The sequence below is a fragment of the Lonchura striata genome, chromosome 1 (assembly GCF_046129695.1).
Source record: "Lonchura striata isolate bLonStr1 chromosome 1, bLonStr1.mat, whole genome shotgun sequence".
In the NCBI taxonomy this organism is placed as follows: domain Eukaryota; kingdom Metazoa; phylum Chordata; class Aves; order Passeriformes; family Estrildidae; genus Lonchura; species Lonchura striata.
In genome coordinates this window covers 147304823-147325101 of record NC_134603.1, presented here as the reverse complement: position 1 = coordinate 147325101, position 20279 = coordinate 147304823, and the positions used below count along the sequence as shown (strand labels likewise).

Here is a 20279-nt window from a genome sequence, read left to right as displayed (position 1 = left end):
ATCTCTGAACTGTCTGCTCAATCTGAAGCAAAAAATATTCAAATATTCTTACCAAGTCAGATAGGAGCCAGGTCAGCGTGGGAGTCACTCACCTCCCTCCAGACCCCCCCAGCTCTGCAGTGCCAAACCTCTCGTGTTCTGCAGCACCACTTTTGCCTTGTCCAGCAACCACTGCAAGCCCACCACTGCAGCTCTGGCTGGCAAAAGTCTCTGAAAGCCCCAACTTTCAGAAGTGTCCTCCTTGCACTGCTTCAGCTGAGGACAGGTTTCCCAGCAGGATGGGATGCTGGATGTGGTTTTCTGCAATCAAGCCCTGTCCTAAATGGTCACCTGGATTCACAACTGGAAGCCCAGAGGCAGTTTTGACCCTCCCTTGCTCCTCACCTCAACTTTCAGTATTTTCTGTCTGAATTAGAGAATTAAAGAAAATTGTGCACAGCTGATCTGTCTACAACAAGCTGATTGTCTTGGATATTGATGCTGATGTTATGAATGAAGGAATCACAGAACAGCTGGGGTTGGAAGGGACCTCTGGAGATCATCTAGTCCATCTGAATCCCTGCAGCCTAATTCTCATGACAGCCCTCTAAGACAGAAGTGTAGCATCTCATTTTGTATTTTACTTCATATTTTATTTTTCAGAAAGGCACTTGCATAAAAAATCATTATGATCAGGACCTAATCATTCTAGAAAATTGAAGTACAAAACTCAGTATAACCTAAGTCTCACTCCCTTTATTTTTTCAGCCTTGACTTTCAGCTTCCTCTGGTCACCATCCCTTCTGGGTTGGATTCTTTGGTGTGGTCTAGAAAAGTGCACACTAAATACAGCACATCCATGCTGAAATAAGGGAACAGCTGGAACCCACACATTTATACGTACAATGTGTTCTGAAAACTGCAACTCCAGCTACACAAACAGCTGCATGAAATTGTACACAGAATAAGTTAATCTAGAGAAAAATTTGTATCACAGTGAAAATGAGAATTTTGTTGTTTTAAACTAACCCCATCCTAAAGCAGAAAATCAGGAGGTGGGGTATACCTAACCAGACAGTGCCTGTCTCACTGCTATAAATCTGTCTTCATGTATTGGTGGAATTCTTCTTTCTCCTAAAAATTTGGTTCCAAGCTTTTCAAGTTCAATTAGTTTCTGTGTCTTCTATAACACAGCCTATAGAATTTGGGATACTAATAAATAAACCCTGGTCATAGCACCTGCATGATCCTTAGTTTTTAACATTTTGTTTGAAATGACAGATGAAAGCTAGTGAAAGGAACAGACAGGGATGAAATAAAAATTTAGAAAAATTATATCTATTTTTTTAAAAAAAGAATAAAAAAGAAATGTTAGAAAATATAGGCTTTTGCTGAACATAACGTGCATTTTTTCAGGCAGATGATTACTTAGAGGCTTACCTATAAAAGTAACAGACAGAAACTGTAATTGCAGATTTTATCTGCAGACTTTATGCAGTTGAGTGCCCACAGCAGGGAATATTAACTTGCCATAGGCATTGGAGCCAGTATCACAGGACAAGGAGAGAACAGGGGTAACAGCACATTCATTTGGAACAGCCACATCCAACTGAGTAACTCTGAAGTGTGTACAGCATGAAGTGTGAGCGTCTGCCAAATGACTTCTCTCAAGCCAAAATTCCCAGGAGGAGATGCCAGGGAGGGTTCTGACACACTGAATTAACTGAAGCCATTCCCACTGTGCACAATGGTATCAGAACTTGCTCTCGCAATGCTGTTGGACAGATCAAACTTTGCTGCCTGACCAAATATCCATTTGACTTCTATGCCAAGGCTAAGATCCAGCTGTGGTTCAGGTCTGCCAATGTGCCCTGGGATAACTTCCACTTCCAGCTCTAGGACTGCTTTGGAGGAGCACATGGAGCCTTCTGGCACATGAAGCCTCAGAGAGCTGTTCAAACTGAGCATCCAGAGAACAGGGTTTCCTGTAAACACCAGGTGGTTTGTTTTGCTTTCATCTTCCAACATATGTTCTTAACTCTGGATTGTTTCCCATTCTCCGGCTCCTTTGAGGTCCAAGTATTCCCTTCCTGCTGTAGTTCTTCTGTATGCTCATTTCTTCATAATATAAAACTTCTTTAAGGCCTTACCTTATGTCATTTCACACACATGGTCTACTCTTCTGTCTCTTCAAACTGCAGAATTCACTTGGATTGTGATGACAGGAATTTCTCCCAAAATGATTTTCAGCAGGCACAGATTGAAAGGCAAGCCCAAGCTTAATGCAGACTCCTGAAATCTTGTGTAATCTAATAATGCCCCAGATCTTCTGCCTCCAATTTTAAAAATGAAGAAAGGATATCTAAAATACATTCATTTGCTCTCTGACTATTTTCAGAAATGGACATATAACCATAGTATATCATGCCCAAAGTTAATTACACAATCATTACAGTGAACAGGAATATTATTACACTACTCCAGAAATTCTAATGAGTTCCAAACAGGAAAAACCCTTGTGAAACATTCTCAAATGGTATTATTTTGCAAATAATTCATGTTCAAGATATATTTCAGTAGGCTACCAATTAAAGAAATATATACACAGCCATAATTTTTTTGACTAATATCAGATTCTCAATTGCAAGACTATCTATTTACACACAAAATCAAATCTGCAATTCATTGAGAAGCATAATTAGATTTTTCCCTTCCCCCAGGCTTATAAACAGGAGAGATATTAAAGAAAGAACAACACACAAATAAAAGCTACTGCTAATTTAATAGGAGGCAGATAAATTTTGAAGGCAACAAAATTTAATGGCCTTGGCATCTGTTTAACATTTCTCCTGCAGCACAATTTCTTTTCATTAAAACAGAATTCTTGCCTACCTGTAACTAGCAGTAAAGAATAATGGCTACATGCACTGCACAATGCTGAACAGATCTATAATTCATGCTTCAAATTTTACTTACTATAATAGAAATTAAAATTGGTATTCGTATAACCCACCAGGGACCACCATGCTCATTTGTATCCCAGCAGCTATTAAAAAAAAGAGAGAAAATCATGTTGACATTAATATCACCTGGCAAGCAAGACCTATGAGAAGTATTTCTTATAAACAAGTCAAAGCACACTAAAATAATGCCTGCTCTAGCCTAGAATTTGGCATTCAATAATTTCCTGCTATTAATTTTATTCCTGTTTATATGCACACTTAGTTTCCCCACCAGGAGCACTGTGTCCAGGTGTGAAGTCCTCAGCATCAGAAAGATGTGGCCCTGTTAGAACAGGTCCAGAGGTGATCACCCAAAGATGATCAGAGGGCTGAACACCTGCAAAGACAGGCTGAGAGTCCAGGTTGTTCAGCCTGGAAAATACCAGGCTCCATGGATAAATCATTGTGACCCTTCAGCACTGAAAGGGGACTTATAAAAAAGAGAGAAGATGGCATGCCAGGGAATGTGGTGATAGGACAAGGGAGAATGGTTTAAAAATGAAAGAGGAGAGATTTAGATGTTAGGAAGGAATTCTTTGCTCATAAAGTTGCAGAATCATTTAGGTTGGAAAAGACCTCTGAGATCTTTGAGTCCAAACTTCAACCAAGCACCACTAGACCGTGGCACTGAGTGCCACATCCAGCCATTTCTTGAACACCTCCAGGAAAGCTGACTATACTACCTCTGTGGGCAGCTCATTCCAATGCTTTACAACCCTTCCAGTGGAAAAAATTCTTCCCAATAGCCAAACTGAAGCTCCCCTGGCCCAGATTGAGACCATTTCCTCTTGTCCTGTCAGTGGTTGCCTGGGAGAAGAGAATGATCCTCTCCTGCCTACAGCCTCTGTTCAGGCAGTTGTAGGGAGTGATAAGGTCTCCCCTGAGCCTCCATTTCCTCAGACTAAACATCCCCAGCTCCCTCAGGTGATCTTCAGCAGACTTGTGCTCCAGACCCTTTCCCAGCTCTGTTGCCCTTCTCTGGATACACTCCAGCACCTCAGTGTCTTTCCTGCAGTGGCCCAGAGCTGGACACACATCTCAGGGCATGGCCTCAGAGAAACTGTGGATGTCTCATCCCTGGAAATGCTCAAGGCCAGCCCAGAAGGGGCTCTGAGTAACCTGCCCATGGCAAGCAGGGTTGGAACTGACCAGTCTTCAGGGTCTCTCCCAAACCAATCCATTCTATGATTCTAGGAAATCAGCTAAAACATCAAGCACACTGGGCATTAGACATCCATTAGACATCATGGAGGATGTTGACCTTTGTGGGAACCAAGCCCAGTTTCACTTTGTGTTAAGGACACTTCTCCAGTGTGCACTTAATGCTGACCTCTGGGTAGCAGGAAGATCTAAAGCAACTGACAGGTGCAATTGAAATTACGTAATTTCTTGTGGGATATGAAGATTATAGATGCCTGGAACTTGTCTGTGAAAATGTGAGACTGAACCTAAAGTTCTGTATGAAAAATTGAATATTTAATTTTCATCCTGGGCTCAGCCCTTTTGATCCAAATACTCTAAGTGCTCTGGAAGGTTAGTCAGATTAGAGATTAATTACCCTTCAGACTTCCTCTGTAATCATAATGACAAAGGAAAAAGGAGTTTGTCTTTGGTTTACACGTTAGAGGTCTTGCAAGGAAAGCCTTGAAATTATGTAGGACATGATTTTTCAGTTTAATTACAGAACAAATTGAAAAATAATAGTTGAATAAAACAGGACTGTGCAAACTGTTAATCCACTACTTAGGAATGTTCTCCCATTCCTTGGGGGCAGCAGGATCAAGTCTGATTTTCCTACAGAGTTCTTGTTTCAGTTCCCCTTCATATACCAGGAGCCAGGCTTAGCTCTAGTTAGCTTTAACTTTACCTGGCTATGTGCATCTGACACACTTTTGGGAATGTAATTTATATGTACCCAAAGCTGTCTACACTTCAATCTTCTGAGCTGCCAGTTAGCAAATTAGAATGGCCAGTGCCTTCCTGCACATTGCAGCACTGAGCCCAAGGACACCACTGCTGTTTCAAACATTACTTCGACTTCCCAAGCAGATAGCTCCAGATGTGGGTGCCAAGGAGTAACAGTAGTCATAACTTTGCTGTCTCCTGCTCTCTGAGTTTTTCAAATAAACATTGAGCAGAAACCACAGGCGAAGAGCTCCCAGACACCTACCCTTCTATTGACATCTCTGAAATTTCAGTTCTCCAGAGCAGCAAACCACCTCTGTGTGAGCAGCACCATTCCCTAGGCAAGGATTGCACAGGCATGGGGGGGATTTAAGCCTTCTCTCCCACACACACTCACCCAGTGTCCTCTAGAATGATCCGTGTCACTGTCCATGTGATAATGAATATTGTAGGGATTCCTGAAAAATGCCAAAGATGTTTGGAGGATGATGACAAAAATGCAAGTCCACAAAAAAAAAAAGTTTCAGTCTGCTAATAAGCAGTTATTCCCCAAATACACAGCATATACTAAACAGTTCAGTGAGTGGAAGGAGGGGTCCATCTGATTAACTATTTGATAGCTTGTATACATCAGCAATGTATAACAAACAAAGACTGCAGGGAAATTAGTTTATTTCTCATAGAAATGCAGTCATAATTACTGATACACAAAAACATGCCTTTCTTAGGTTTCTTACAAGGTGTCAGAGTGACTTACAGGGAAATAGATACAAGTTATGCATTCCCAATGCACCTCCAAGGACTGCAATATAAAATAGAAGTATAAATCATTTCATAAGGATCCTTGTCCACACACTAGTTTATTCCCATTTCCCAGCAGCACCCAAATGTTTTATGACCACCTATTACTGAAAGTATTAAAGTGTTTCATATAAATATCATGGCACTTTCTGTAAATGAAAGGAACATATGTATTTAAAACCAGATGGACAGTATTACTGTGCTTTTCAAAAATGAAAATTGCATAGTATAGCTCATGGCTGTGCAGGGGATCAAGCCAGCAGTGAGGAATTGTTCCAGCAGTTTTGTGCCTGCTCTGTGCCATGCTGCAGCAGCTGTAACCTGTGCTGGAGCTGAGCTGAGCAATCTGTGAGTCTGAGGAGTCACCACCAGAGACAGCTCAACCACCTTGGTATGAAACACTGAACCTGACCAACACACACACAGACAAAAATGAATATTACTGGGAGATGTGTGAGTTCTTACCCCATCCTATCAGCAGGTAGATCGTGAAGTGTCTGTTGGGGGAGAATATCAGCACAAGGAGGATGTGGAGGTAAAGTCCTTCCACTAAGAGCCAGTAAAAGTTTGCCATAACACCATACTGAAAAAACACCAGAATTGCCTTGCAGCCCACCTGAAATATGAGAAAAAAGATCAGGTTTGTCACAGGAAAGATGCCATATTATTTTTATTACTACAGCCAAAAATATTGTCTTTGTAGTATCAATAAACCAGGTCCAGTAGAAATTTTTATCTGCAGTCTAGCAAATTGCAACATTATAAATGTTACTGTATATATTAAGAGAAAATGAATTATTAAAAATTATTTGGATGGCTCTCATTGCAAATTCATTCATCAATTTTGAAAACTTCATAGGATAAATATAGAAAAACATAGTGCTTATCAATAAATGCACATTTTTGCAACAGTTTATTAATAAATGGCTATAAAATTAAATGATCATCTACTCAGACTACTCAGAGTCTAATAAATGTATTAAACCTTCACAAGGCTTCCTAACACAGTAAAACTTAAAAAAGAAACTACTTCATAATTTTTTCAAAGCTAAATGTGAAACTGAGTGAAAAATATAACTTTATGTGATGACTCAGTAAACTTGGAAAAAAAAGTTGGCTGAACTTTTAAAAATAATGTTTTCCCTTTAGAAAATGTTTTAGAGTTTCTTAGTTAACAAAACACATAGACAGGTATCAAAAATATATACTTATGGACTGTGTGCTGCTCTTCAGAATTAATTTTCAGATGTCTGTGCTGCTGATGTTCCACAGTGCTGGCTGCTGCTACTTTGGTACTTCCCAGCAGGAATTTGGGATGTGACAATTGAATATGGAAATGTTCATATGGACTGAGAATGTGCAGAGAAATGTGATAATATGGTGAATATAACAGACTACACAACCTGTACCAAATAAAATCTCTTAGCTTAACTCACTTAAAAAATAAAATCTCTACCGGCTTAACTCACTTCTCCATTTTAAATACCCTTCATACCTGCATTTTTCTGTTAAAATTCCAAGTACACCAGATACCTAAGCAGGTAACTTACTCATTTTCAGTGATTGATTCCTCTCTCTATACATAAATGTTTATTAAGAAGTGAGATGCAGTCACCAGCTGCTAAACCAGAAAGGCACAGACCTCCTCAGGGAGACTTTGTATCCATGAATTGATTCCATCCTTGAATTCATTTCACCTGATTTTAGCTGCCTACAACCAAAGTTTGAAAGCTAGCTAACTTTGATAAGACTGATCTTACCTCTGAACTTTGGGACCACTGCAGATCAGCAATGGGCCAGAAAATGTAAGACGGATAAAATTAAGCATTTCAAAATGTGTGAAAAGTTGAAATTTCTGAGCAAGTTCAAATTTGCTTTTATGCTTAGGACTTTTTAGAATCAGATCAGCAGTGAAAATTTTGTAATCTTTTATGAATTTCAATATTACATTGCATTGCATTCTGAATTTACATACCAGAAACCTGCATCAAAGTATTTTCCCTTCCTCCTTCAGGTAATCCTGGCTCAGCTGTATTTACCCATTCTGAACAGTGAAGGTATCTATCAGTAAAGTTAGCCAAAATTAATTCTCCATGTAATCCAGAGCCAGGACCTACTTACAGAGCCTTAAGAACTGTGTTTTAGACCCCTGTGAGGGAAGCAGAACTGTGGAACATCACACACATGTGACAAAAGGGGCAAACCCTGAGTGCTGTTATGTGTCAAAGGCAGCACCAAGCCAGTGCAAAACAGGCTGCTGCCAGATCATCCCAGGTACGATGCAACAGAAATTAGCCAGAAGTCCACAAAATCTGACATATTTAAATAGGAAAGTATAAGGCTTTGTAGCCAAGAATAACTGGATAATAAATTAAATTGCAGAAACCAAGTTATATTTTGAGAATCCACTGAACAGTCTTTCAAGGATTTAAGAACTTCTGGTTACCCCTGGTAATCTGTCTACTATCTACTTTGCCTAATTGGGGTCTAACACAATTGCTGTTTTCTCCATTAGAAATATCCCAGATTATGAATTCCTATATACAGCTTGGTATTCACTACTAAGAATTTAATGTTTTTCAATATGGCTTCATCAAGACACAAATATCTTATTCCAATTTTTTTCTCACAAGTTCAAACTATTTAATTAAAATTAGAAGGGGTATTTGACTGAAACTACACGGCAATGAATGGGCATATCATATAGAGGTCAGTCTTTTAACAGCGAGATGAGATTTTTTAAAACCCTGTACATGAAAATGCAATAAACATATTAGCTTGCCAAGAATGCAGATGATAACACTTCTGTCATAGCCCAGAAGTACTGCAGAGTTAATGAAGACAACTCCTGCAAATATTTAATTTCCTGAGTTATTCCCTCCCTCCACTGATACCTGTCCAGTTCCTGGATCCCTGATAAAGCTGTTGGAACACTTCCAGAGGATCTGCCTTTAATCACTCCCAGCTGATGGCACTCCTGTTTGTCTTCAACCCTCCCAGCTAATTAATGCAGTGGTCATGTTTATTCTGAGCTGTATCTGGATATGATTTGTCTTGGCTGATGACAAATTGTCCTTCATGGACATGCAAACAAAGTTAAGGTCTCCAACTTGTGCTGAAACATTCTTTATCTGGATACATATATCACACCTTTCTTCTAGTCATGTTCTCTTCAGAATTGTCTACTCTGAAATCTTGCTACTCCCAAATATTTAAAAGGATTAGGGAGGAAAGAAAATTCAGTGACAAAACAGTGTTAAACTAGGTAGCAAATGAGGTTTATTACCCATGAGGTTTGATCCTCTGGACAGTGAGCCGTGTTGGAGCTGGAATAGAGAATATCATCCTTGACTAGAACAGAGATTGCTCTTAGAATGAAAGAGAGGAACAGGTTCAGATGGATGTAATTCCGAGTACAATGAAGTTTTCTAAAAAGAGATTTAAAAATAAGCATTTGAGATTATGATGTAGAAACTGTTGAGCAGGATTCCATTACTCTGTGGACATTTCTTAGCAATATGAGCCTTGAGTAAGAGCATACTCTTTCCTTTTCAGTCATTTTTCCAGGGCTGCTTTCTTTCATCTCTTACTTCTGCTCAGTATCACAGATTAAAAGATCCCAGTGGTATTTCTCTCATATTTTAACATAACATAATAAACTGAAATAAACTGATATAATAAGCTGACAATAAACATAGGCTATTGTATCCTTCTGTGTGTGCACTCATTCCAGTGTTTTTCTTGCAAATACAACTTTGATTGTCCTGGATATATTTCAGATGTGCTCTCACCTATTATTTTCTGGTTTCATTATTTTATTTAACTCCTTTATTTTGCTGTATAGTGATTTTTGATCCTATGATGATGGTGTTTGCAGGAGCAATTAAAAATGCATTCAGAGCATTTGATCACCTATCCTTTCTATCCAATTAATGCAAAACTTGAATCTGGCAGCCATGTGAAAGCCTTACAAACAAATGACAGATTAAATATTCCATGTAAATGAATGAGTACTCAGGGGAAGTAAGCTATATATTGATGGCTTTTCCCTTAAAATACAGTCCCTTAAAGATTTTCCTATTTAAAAGATTCTTTTAATAGAAAATCCCTAGAAACCAAAGTGCTAAGAGGTTTTTGTGGTCACAACCAGCACCTTGAGCTGCACCTGGAAATAGAGCAGAATCCAAAGTATTTTAGCAAGCATGAGTACTGAAAAGAAGATGCAATAGGCGTAATGGCAGTGTGCAGTGGCAACTTACAGGTGTTCTTCCAGTTGTGAGCTTTATCAAACATACATAATCCATTCTGAAATTACTGAAGCAAGCGTAAGGAAATGAAGAACAGATCTGCCATGCTAGTCCTGAATTTGGCAAAGGACATAATACCAGGCTGAATTTTAAACAGCTGTCAAAAATGCTGTGGACATGCACGTCCTTTGCTGAAATACCACTATTGTATTGGATTGCATCACGTGTTCCGGTGGAACTCAGAGATACATGCAAGCTGCAAATAGGAGGAAACTATTTTTCTTTAATAACTCATGTAGATGATTAGTCATTCATCCCATTCAGTAGCTCTAGTAGATAATAAATGTTGGATATATACAAGACTGTCAAACAATTATTTTGGAGTATGTGGACAGAAATTGATTCCTAATTCAACTCACTATGTTGAGAGGCCCCAGTGTTCCCTGAAAATAACAGAGAAAGATTCTTCTTGAAGTGGGGCTTAGAAGAACATATGTTGCCTCATGAAAAAAAAGTCTGTTTTTCCCTGACTCAATTGGAAGACTGGGAAAAAAAAATATCTCTAGTTAGATATTTGAATTGAAGACCTCTTAAATGCCTGATTTGTTGCATCTGACTTCTGGTGATGGGTGACATTTAGATATCTGTAATTCTCTGTATTAAATGTGGTTTTAGGTTTTAGCAGTTTTGAAACTGCAGCAATCTGCATTGGGATCTGCCGGAGCATTTGCTGGTAGGAGGAGGATAACCATGACTGGCTCAATTCATTTTTTTAAAAGGTATTTCAAACATAATTATGGGTTATGTATCTGCTCTGAATGGTCTCTGAAGATTTAGATATTGAGAATATCTGATGGCAGACTAAAAGGCTTACAGAATGCTACATAGAAATATTTCATGAGAGGAATGAGGCTATGACAAACAAATAATATGCTGTTATCTATGTATTATTTGTATTTCCTTTCTATCAAAACTGTGAGATGCAGTTTCTTGGTCCTAAGTGGAGCAGAAAAGCTGTTCATACTGAAGTTCATACTGGAGAATATAAAGGCTGTTCTGTTAGACAGGTGGAAGTGATACATAAAGGCATGAAGGTGGAGGGACTCAGAAAAACTGTGATAGTGATAAGACCATTTAAAAAGTTATTTTACTAGTTGAAGATTGCCTCCAGTCTGAGAAAAGTCACAGGAACTAGGCAAAAAGAGCAGGCAGTACTGCCTTTCCTCAAACTGCCTAACAAAAACATTGCAGACCCAGCACAATTACCCACACCTTTACTACTGTGCTTGGAACTGGTGAGGCTTTACCTTGAGCACCATGTTCAGTTCTGGGCCCCTCATTTCAAAAAGGACATTTTTGTGATGCTGGAGGGTGTCCAGACAAGGGCAACGACCTGGTAAAGCGTCTAGAAAACATGTCTTGTGCAGAGCAGCTGAGGGAACTGGGGTTGTTTTGTCTGGAGAAGAGGAGGCTCAGGGAAGACCTCCTTGCCCTCCACAACCACCTGCAAGGAGGGTGCAGCCAGGTGGGGGCTGGTCCCTTCTGCCATGATCCAAGTGAGAGGATGAGAGGAAATGGCCTTTAGTTGCATCAGGGAGGTTTAGATTAGGTATTAGACAAAAAAATTTTCACTGAAAGAGTGGTCAAGATTTGGAATGAGTTGCCCAGGGAGGCAGTGGGGTCAACTGTCTTTGGAAGCATTTAAAAGGTGTTTGGATGCAGCACTTGGGGATATGGTTTAGGGGTGATTATGGCAGTGCTGGGTTGATGGTAGGAGTAGATGATCTTGAAGGTCTCTTTCAGCCTTGGGGATTTGGTGATTCTGTGATTTGCAGTTGGACAAATTAGTGACTGCCTTTGATTACAATACCCCTGAAACCACTGGGAAGCTTCTGCAAAACACGGCTGCACTCCTGTCCAGTGGTAAGGTCAGCACCCAAATAATTCACAGGAGCAATTCAAGGTGTTGATTTAAATAACCAAATATAAAATGCTTTAGGTAATCATTCCTAATTTATTGTTCCTTCTTACATGGGCTGTAATGCCTGTAAATTTGTAAAATTATTTGAAAACTGTTAATATGATCATTGCTAGCAAAAATCTAGTTAGCATTACATTACTGTCAGCTGTTTAACTGTAAAAAGTGTAAATTCCTTTTTCTAAATAGCTGAGCAATCAGACAAAGGTTAAAGATGTCTTGTCACTGTTAATATTTACTCATGAAAAACACATACCTGAAAAGGCAAAGAATTATGCTTCCTGTTGTAAGAGCAATCAGAGATACGCTGTGTCCAAGGGTATAAATTGCTTTCACCCTTACATAGAAGTTGACCTGCACAGAAAAATATATATGCAGAAACTACTTACTGATACATCAAATTGTCTGTGAAATGATGTAATTGTCCATTAAATAGCTCTGAAAGTTATAGCATGATTTTCATCTTTGCTCTGCAGTACATGATGAGAATGTTACATCTCTATTCCAATACATTTTGCAAGGCAACATCTCAAGAAAATTGACTTCAGTAGAAAGTTCAGCCTTAGGAACTCAAAACTTAGACACACAATCTGGTACCATTCCAGTTGATTACACCATGTCAATGAGGTCAAATAAAGTATCAGATTAATCAATTTCCATGAACACTAACTGGTAAGAGCAAGTAATTTTGAAACAATGGATTATCTCTAAAAGAGAGAATTCCCCCCAGTCTTTCTGCTCTAGAGTACTTTGCTATGCAGTTATACATGAATTTAATTTTAAAGATATGTTTAAGTCTCATTACTTTCTCATTCTAAGTTTTCTAACACTTTATTAAATGGTGACACAAACCCTTTCTTTAGTAAAGTTATTTGCTAAAACTTGGAAAGGAAGTTTTTCAACAGAGGAAAAGCAGGCTGTAATGCACAGTCTGCTGATTAACTGCATATATCTGTAAACTCACCAGCTACACACTACATTAAATCCTACTCTGAATAACAACATCAAGAAAAATAGGGCCAAATATTTTCAGGATTAAACTGCTTCTCCATTTATGCCTACAACAAAGTCATTAATCTGATATTAGTTTCCATCAAGCTAAATAAAGTATTAAAACAGTGAAGTTTTTTATTACATTATTAAATTAAGGATTTTAAAAGCAACATAGACCATGCTACATATAAGAGACTGAATTTAAATATTTAGTGTACATGGCTGTCATTTGCCTTCCCAAATGAGACTGGTAAAAAGTAACAAGGAAGCAATGCTTTTAATTAAACTAACATAGCCAAAGGAATGTCAAATTACTTTAGTGTATTTATTTTCATAGAACTCAAAAGGCCAAGTAAGGATGTTATTTTAGTAATCCCGATTCATGATGAAATTAGCTGAACAGTCCCTTTGCAAACGTTATACAGATATGAAAAAGGTAAAATGAAAAGTGAAGTCAATGAAGAATTTTGCAACTGCGCTGTTGAAGATATGGTTAAAGTGGAAAAATATGGGAAGCAACTGCCATGGATCTTAAGTGCATTTATAGCAATTGTTGTGTTATATTTCAACCATTAGATTGTAAAAATTGTCGTCGGTACTTTGGTATAAAGAAGTAGCTGTTCAAACTGCATTGGGATGATTGAGACATGCCCAACAAAAAAGCTGGACTGGTTTAATTTTTCATCATTCCCCACCACTTTGAAAATTCTGTCCAGATTTGATTTCAGGAAAACTCCACTGACTGAGCCTCTTGAAATTGGAAATTGAAATCAGCTTCAGAATTCCTAAATGAAGGAAAAAAAAAAGGTGGAAACCCTGCATGAACTTACTAACAAAGCATCAGTTGTCCAGCCCCAGTGCTGTAACATTGCCTTGGATTTATCCCCTGGCCATGCAGTCTGAGACTGTCAGGCTGCTGCACATGAAGTGACTCTGTCACTTCGCCCTGCTAGGGAGAGCAGAAGAGGTTGTCTTCTGCCAGAAAATACCACACTATTTCATGTAATGTTTCTGGCATTCTGTACACACACATGACCCCTACAACAAATAGTCTGCCTAAAACCAAAAGAAGAACCCTGTGTAGTTTTAGCCCAGCAAACAGCTGTCGGTATCAGCAGCGCTGAGTCTCCCTGCTGGCCATGCCTTGGCCACAGATGAATGTGAAATAACTGCATGGAACTATCTCAGGATTGAAATTAATCAGCCAAGAGTGCTTGGACATCACCTTAATGACCAAGGTCATTAACTCAAGCTAAGCACAAGAAAATAAGAAATAATTACACAGTAGAAATTATTTTATCATATGATAATAATTATCGTTATTCTATACTTGAAATGGTAGAAATTAACACCATGTCGCCCTGTTCTTTTGAGAGTTTTAAAGTCCTTCTAAAAGTTTTCTATGCCTTCTGATGTTTACATATTTCTATTGGAGTTCTCATGCATGTTCATGTAAATAATTATTGTTTTACCTAAGTGGAGAGAATGGATAGACTGTTAGTTTAACCAATATGGTTGGAGAGGTGGCAGTTTTACCCTCCAATCCACTGTCACTTTTGGAATCCTATATATTGCAGAGTCAGAAAATAAAATCTCTCTTTTAGTTCTTTTCTTCCCTCTTTTACATCTAATGTGCATCTGTGAGTTATTTCGTGTCATAGTACAACAACACCTTTCCCTTTTTCTCTGACATTTTAGTGGTTTAGTTTTATAAGGGACAGAAATCTTAGATGCTACAAATTTTCCTACTGATCAAAAGTTAACCCTGTGTCTCCAACTGTTGCAAAGGTAAGTAAACACTAACCCATGTGAATCAATTGCATCAAAAATGACAATTATTCAAATTCATATATTTTGATTTTCCAAAAAAAAAATTAGATTATTAGAATGCTTTAGATAATTAGCATGAAGCACTTTATCAGATTTAGCACCAAAGATGCTGCAATCATACTGCTCCTTACATTTCCTGTATGAACATAAAAGATGTGTCTTAATTTGCCTGTAAGACCTCTACAACTCCTAGTGACTCCACAGAAAAAAAAAAAAAATTAGTAAATGGGGTTCTCAAATTATATGTCATTTAAACACACAAACTTCATAAAGACAAAGAATTAAATTCCACATTGTGCTGTGGCAATTGAAGACCAGGAAATTCATTAGACTAATATTGACTTAATCACAGCTATTAAATATTTATCACTCATCTGTATTTAATCTAGTACCTTTTAAAAACAAACTCTTTGTATGTTATTGGTGCAAAAGAAACAGGCAAAGCAATGCCAAATCTGATAGCACAAAAAACCAGTGACTTTTATACAAAATGGGATGTCTTATTTATTTCTTACTGCTCTGTGTAAACAGTAATTACCCATGTCTCAAGTAACATTTAGCTTTAACCTCTAAACTTAAAATACAAATGTGCAAGATTGTCAGGAATAAAATGACTGCAACAAAGGTATGGATTGACCAAAAGAGTATTTCAGAAATTATATTTTCAACATATTTTAACACAGAAAAAAATATTATAATCCCTTCAGATTTTATAGCTCTTTTCAAAGGAAAAACTGATTCAAGTTATACACATGAAATTGAAATCCCATTATAAAATTGAAATGACATGAACTTTTCTGCAGGTATAACAAAATCAGAACATAGTAATAACAGCTGGCCTCTGCAAAATAGTCACAGGATTGTTTAAGCAATGCTGACTTGTAAAATGAAATACAATTATGTATTTTTAAAGTTCTGAGGAAAATATTAAAATTACAATCCCTAAGACAAAGTCATTAGATGGTTAGGCACAGAAAAAAATCAGTGGCTTATGAGTTTCTGAAAAAAACAATGGAAACGGTTATAGGAAGTGTAAATGTTTCCTAAAGAGCTAATCCTAAAATGTTTCCTCTTTTTCTGCAGCTGCTTAATAAGTATTAGAAGGGCACAAACAGCCACACATAAAATGCGACTGGATTAGTACAAGTTTGCTTAATTAGTCTTAACTTCAATAAATTTTTTGCAAAGCCTATTTTAGGCACTCTTGTGGCTTGTTTTCTTAGAAAAGACACATGGTTCTGCTAACATTTCCTTTAAATTTAGTTTCACGTTATTTTTACTCATGTCAGGAGACAGAATTCTTCTGTTTCTTTATGAAATAGCACAGGAGAGCAGAGACACTGGCTAGGCAAAGCTGGAGTCACCGGGCAGAGCCGCCAGCCTCGGGTCTGGACGGACCTCTAGGGGTGAGAAGGTTCCTCAGAGCTGAAGGAGGAAACACTGGAGAGACTTCAGGGCTTGATTCTTTGTCCAAAGGGTTTTGCTGTTGACTAGAATTCACCCTCAATGTAAAAGAAAAGCCCTCGAATTTTTATTCATTTCATTCAGAAATATAATTTATCGTTGCTAAGGAATAGATGACCCTTATCATCCCAACTGACTCTTCATTTTGTTTATTCTGTGGGATATAGATATCCTATCTTATTATATTAAGATAGGATATCTATATCCTATCTTAATATATAGGATTCTATATAATCCTATATATTAAGATCCTGTAACACTGCATCTAGGAGTTTCCTCTATACATATATAATGACTTACAAACTGTATTAAAATTTGTGATCCTAAATTTTCATGATCCATGTGTCAATATTTGAATATTTCATAATATTTGAATATTCATATTCAAATATATCAGAAAATCTTAAACTGTATATTGAAAAATAAGAACGGTGTCTTGCAAATGAGTTGAGTGCCTTAGAAACACTGAAATGAGCAAATGCAAATAGAAATGGTGTAAGGAACTCTAGTTCTTTCCTTCTGCAAAATTAACTTCAACAAGGCAGTAGCCATTTTTAAATCTTGTACTTACATAAGAATAAATATAAACTGAGATAAAGAGATGTATTACATGTTGTGGAAAATTAAATTTTCTCTTATAGGATACTTCTAGACATTTTAAAAGAATGTATGTAGAGAAGAATAGAATTTACTAAAAGACACACAATAAAATTTGTATTCCTCATGGTATTTAATAATCTTTATACAAGTAATTAATGATATCCTTTTTCAGGCATTTTTCCTTCAATTCATTTTGAGCCTAAATACCACCCAGAAAAAAGATGAGATCAGCATTGCCATAAGTATCCCTTAGTAATAGTGACATCATTAATTTTAATTATGCCAGTCAGAATTTCCTCTTATTCTATGTTCCCTAACCATAACGGGAGAGATAACAACATTGTAAATGCACAAACTTCCACATTTTCCTGTGTAAGCATGTATCAGCAGATGAATCTGTGAATGTGAACCCTCATGCACTGGAATTAAGCAGTTTATTAATATTCTGCGATTAAAGCAAATTCTCTCCGTGCTCTACAAGAGAGAATATCAGCTAATATTTGAGTCCTAGTCCTCACTTGAAGTCAATGGAAGATTTTATTTTAAGGAATACTGGTCTCTTAATCACACCTCATGGAAAAATATTAATGAAAAATGCAGCATAACATAAATAAATTTAGTATGACTTACAGGCACAAGGAAACACATTGGTAGATGTGTGCCTTGTTTCAGATTTTGGTGGGAGGCAAAGATTCCATTTAGACTCACTGCAAACAATGCATTATTCCAGAGCAGTGATCCCCTCCCCAGACAGCAGCAAAACATCTGTTTTCTAAAGGCAGCCACAGCCAAGGCACTGCTGGTGTCACTGCCTGCACTGCCTCAGTTCCCCTTGTCTGGGGAGCTGCTTCTGCTCATCCAGGGTGAGGAGAATACTCCAGGAATTGGGCAAATGAGGGAGGCTTCTTCCCTGGATGGTGCTTCTACTAAAGGCACAAGCTGCAACAGGGTCAGCACACTTAATAGCCCTGAGGACCTTTCTCTCCAAGAATTTCTCTTTGTATGACACTACACATTCAAACCTCACAGTCTGAAACTTATATATAGTGGGGCTTTTGTGTGATCTAATAAATCCTGGGCCTAAGGGCATACAAAGCTGTATTAACTGATTCAGCCATTATTTTAAATAAAGTGGACACATTTCAGTGCTTTACATTCACCAGACATCTTGCTGTATATTGATAATGCTGACACAGATTTAATACCTTCTGACAACAGCAAGGACATATCTCCAGCTTGTTCAGTCTGGGTAGAAGATGTCAAAGTATGTCAAGGAAAGACTGCAGTGAAGCTTGAGTTTGGTTAACACACCTTGATGTGTGTTTCTAGCATGGTCAAATCAAGCTTGCTTTTTTTGCTGTTTGTGTGTTGTACTGCTACAGAAATATAAAATGGAAAAAAAAATATATTTATCTGAATACCTAAGATGAACCCAAAATGTGATCTTGAAGGTTAGCAGTAACTAGTTTACTTACAGAAAAAGGTCTGGAAGCATATAATAAAGGTTTAGATCTGCACTTTGATACCATAACAACATAAAATATTTTTTCCAGACATTATCATTGTTGTGCTTTAATGCCAGTGGCAAGAAAGCATCACACAACCACTCCCTCCCTCCTCCTCCTGCCATGGGGTGGGGAGGACAGCTGGGAGGAAGGGAAAACCTGGGTTGGGATAAGAAGACAAGTGATGCCCAGCTCCATGTTCAGCACCCCTGAACGATGCCCAGCCCATTCCTGAGCAGCAGCTGGCAGCTCCCAGCCAGCTCCTCTGGTTGATATACTGGACATGAATTCTGTGGTGGGGAATGTCCCTCTGGCCAGGTGGGCTCAGCTGTCCTGGCCATGCTCCCCCCTTGTGCACCTGCTCGCTGGCAGAGCCTGGGAAGCTGAGAAGTCCTTGACTTAGGCTAAGCACCTCTTAGCAGCAGCAAACCACCAGTATAATCAAATTATACCAAATAATCAACATTATTCTCGCACTAAAATCTAAACACAGCTACTAGGAAGAAAATTAACTCTATCCCAGCTGAATCCAGGGCAGTAATATTTATCAAACTGATTTCACATTTATAATGGCAAGAGCAGTAGAGAACACTAAGATATAACATAAGGTAAACCAAGGGTTTTGTATCAAGCAGTTACAGTTTATTTCAAAATGTTAAGCAAATAGTTTCTTTTTATAGACCCTGCTAATATATCATTTAAAAATTAATAAAAATGGAACATTTAAATTTGAATATAAAATCAATAGAAACTGTGGAAGCATGCAAGATCTTTCAGTAAGGAAATAAGAGGTGACATGTTTATGCTATTTTTTAATAAGCTTCCTCATTTCAGTGCATTTTTAAGCATAGCAATTTGGTACCTGTTAACAAATTATTCAGTATTTGCTCACAGATCTTTATTATTTAAACCTTCTCTAGAATATTCAAAACTGCCCAAAATAAATGCATATCTGCAGAGAGATATAGGAGATATATGCCTGTGTGTGTACATTTATATATATATATACAATATGTAGAATATGTACAGAAATAAATCCCCTTTAGATTAAAGATAAAAGTCTGTGTCTTAAAAGACAGAAAAAAAACCCCAGAGGAATAAATACTTAGTTGGATCTCTAATAGAAATTCATTCAGCAGTGAAGATGCAGGCACCAAATTTGCACCAAAGACAGTTTCTACTCCTTTAACATTGTCTTCAAAGCAAAACATAAATAAAGAACACTTAGGACTCACTCTAGGAAAACTATTTTGCCACCTTCCTTAAAATATGAGTTAATGTAACTTTGAGGTCAATCTAATATACTTCATACCCCATACTGCAGAACATGTTTTTGTGTGACATTTTTGTGCCCAGAATACTCAGTATCCAAATATTAGGACTTTATTTTTAGTTCTCATAATTGAAAGATTAGATTTTTTAAAAACCAACAAACTATACTGATTTATGATGAGTAAAGATTTTGGTTTGAGGGGCTACCATTGAGCACCAAGATCTGAATTCAAGAAAACATCTTCTGTGAAAACAAGTAGCTGCTGCAGAACCTCAAATACCTCCTGAAATCTCACTACTGCATGATACTTGCATTTTTCTATTTTCTCTATGCCTTATATTGTATGTATATATTGATTTATATTGTATGTATGATATTATATTGATTGTATGTTTCCCAATATTTTCCAGTACCTGCTTTCCACATCCCTTCCTGATTTTCATCCTCACACTTTTATTATTTGCTTTTTTCAAGGCTTTTGCAAATGTTGCTGCTGTATCTTATTTCAAGCTGTCTAGGTTAATGCCTGCAAGTATACTCAATTTGCATTTCATTCACCTCCTTCAACTTACTAATGAATATGTCAAACAAGAAGTGCTTTTCTATTATACTAATTAATCTTCTGACTGTTTTTCACTACTTGGAATATTATATTTTGTTAATTTGAATTTTTATGTTTTGACCCATTTTCAACCACATGGC

General features: G+C 37.5%; 1 protein-coding gene and 1 long non-coding RNA gene across 3 annotated transcripts in view; one reads left to right on the top strand and one right to left on the bottom strand.

Moving 5' to 3' along the window:
- Positions 1–20279, bottom strand: part of VIPR2 (vasoactive intestinal peptide receptor 2) — a 51190-nt gene that overhangs the window by 10129 nt on the left and 20782 nt on the right. For both annotated transcript variants that reach the window (XM_021526532.3, XM_021526533.3), the window contains exons 5-9: positions 12169–12266; positions 8974–9115; positions 6153–6303; positions 5284–5344; positions 2956–3025 (exon numbers count right to left, since the gene is read on the bottom strand). In XM_021526532.3, the coding sequence (XP_021382207.1) occupies positions 2956–3025; positions 5284–5344; positions 6153–6303; positions 8974–9115; positions 12169–12266 (522 nt within the window). The remainder of the gene's footprint in view (positions 1–2955; positions 3026–5283; positions 5345–6152; positions 6304–8973; positions 9116–12168; positions 12267–20279) is intronic.
- The window catches only part of LOC144247727 (uncharacterized), a 40155-nt gene continuing 30562 nt past the window's right edge, over positions 10687–20279 (top strand). Inside the window, exon 1 of the long non-coding RNA XR_013341286.1 lies at positions 10687–10713. This is a non-coding gene — a long non-coding RNA (uncharacterized LOC144247727). The remainder of the gene's footprint in view (positions 10714–20279) is intronic.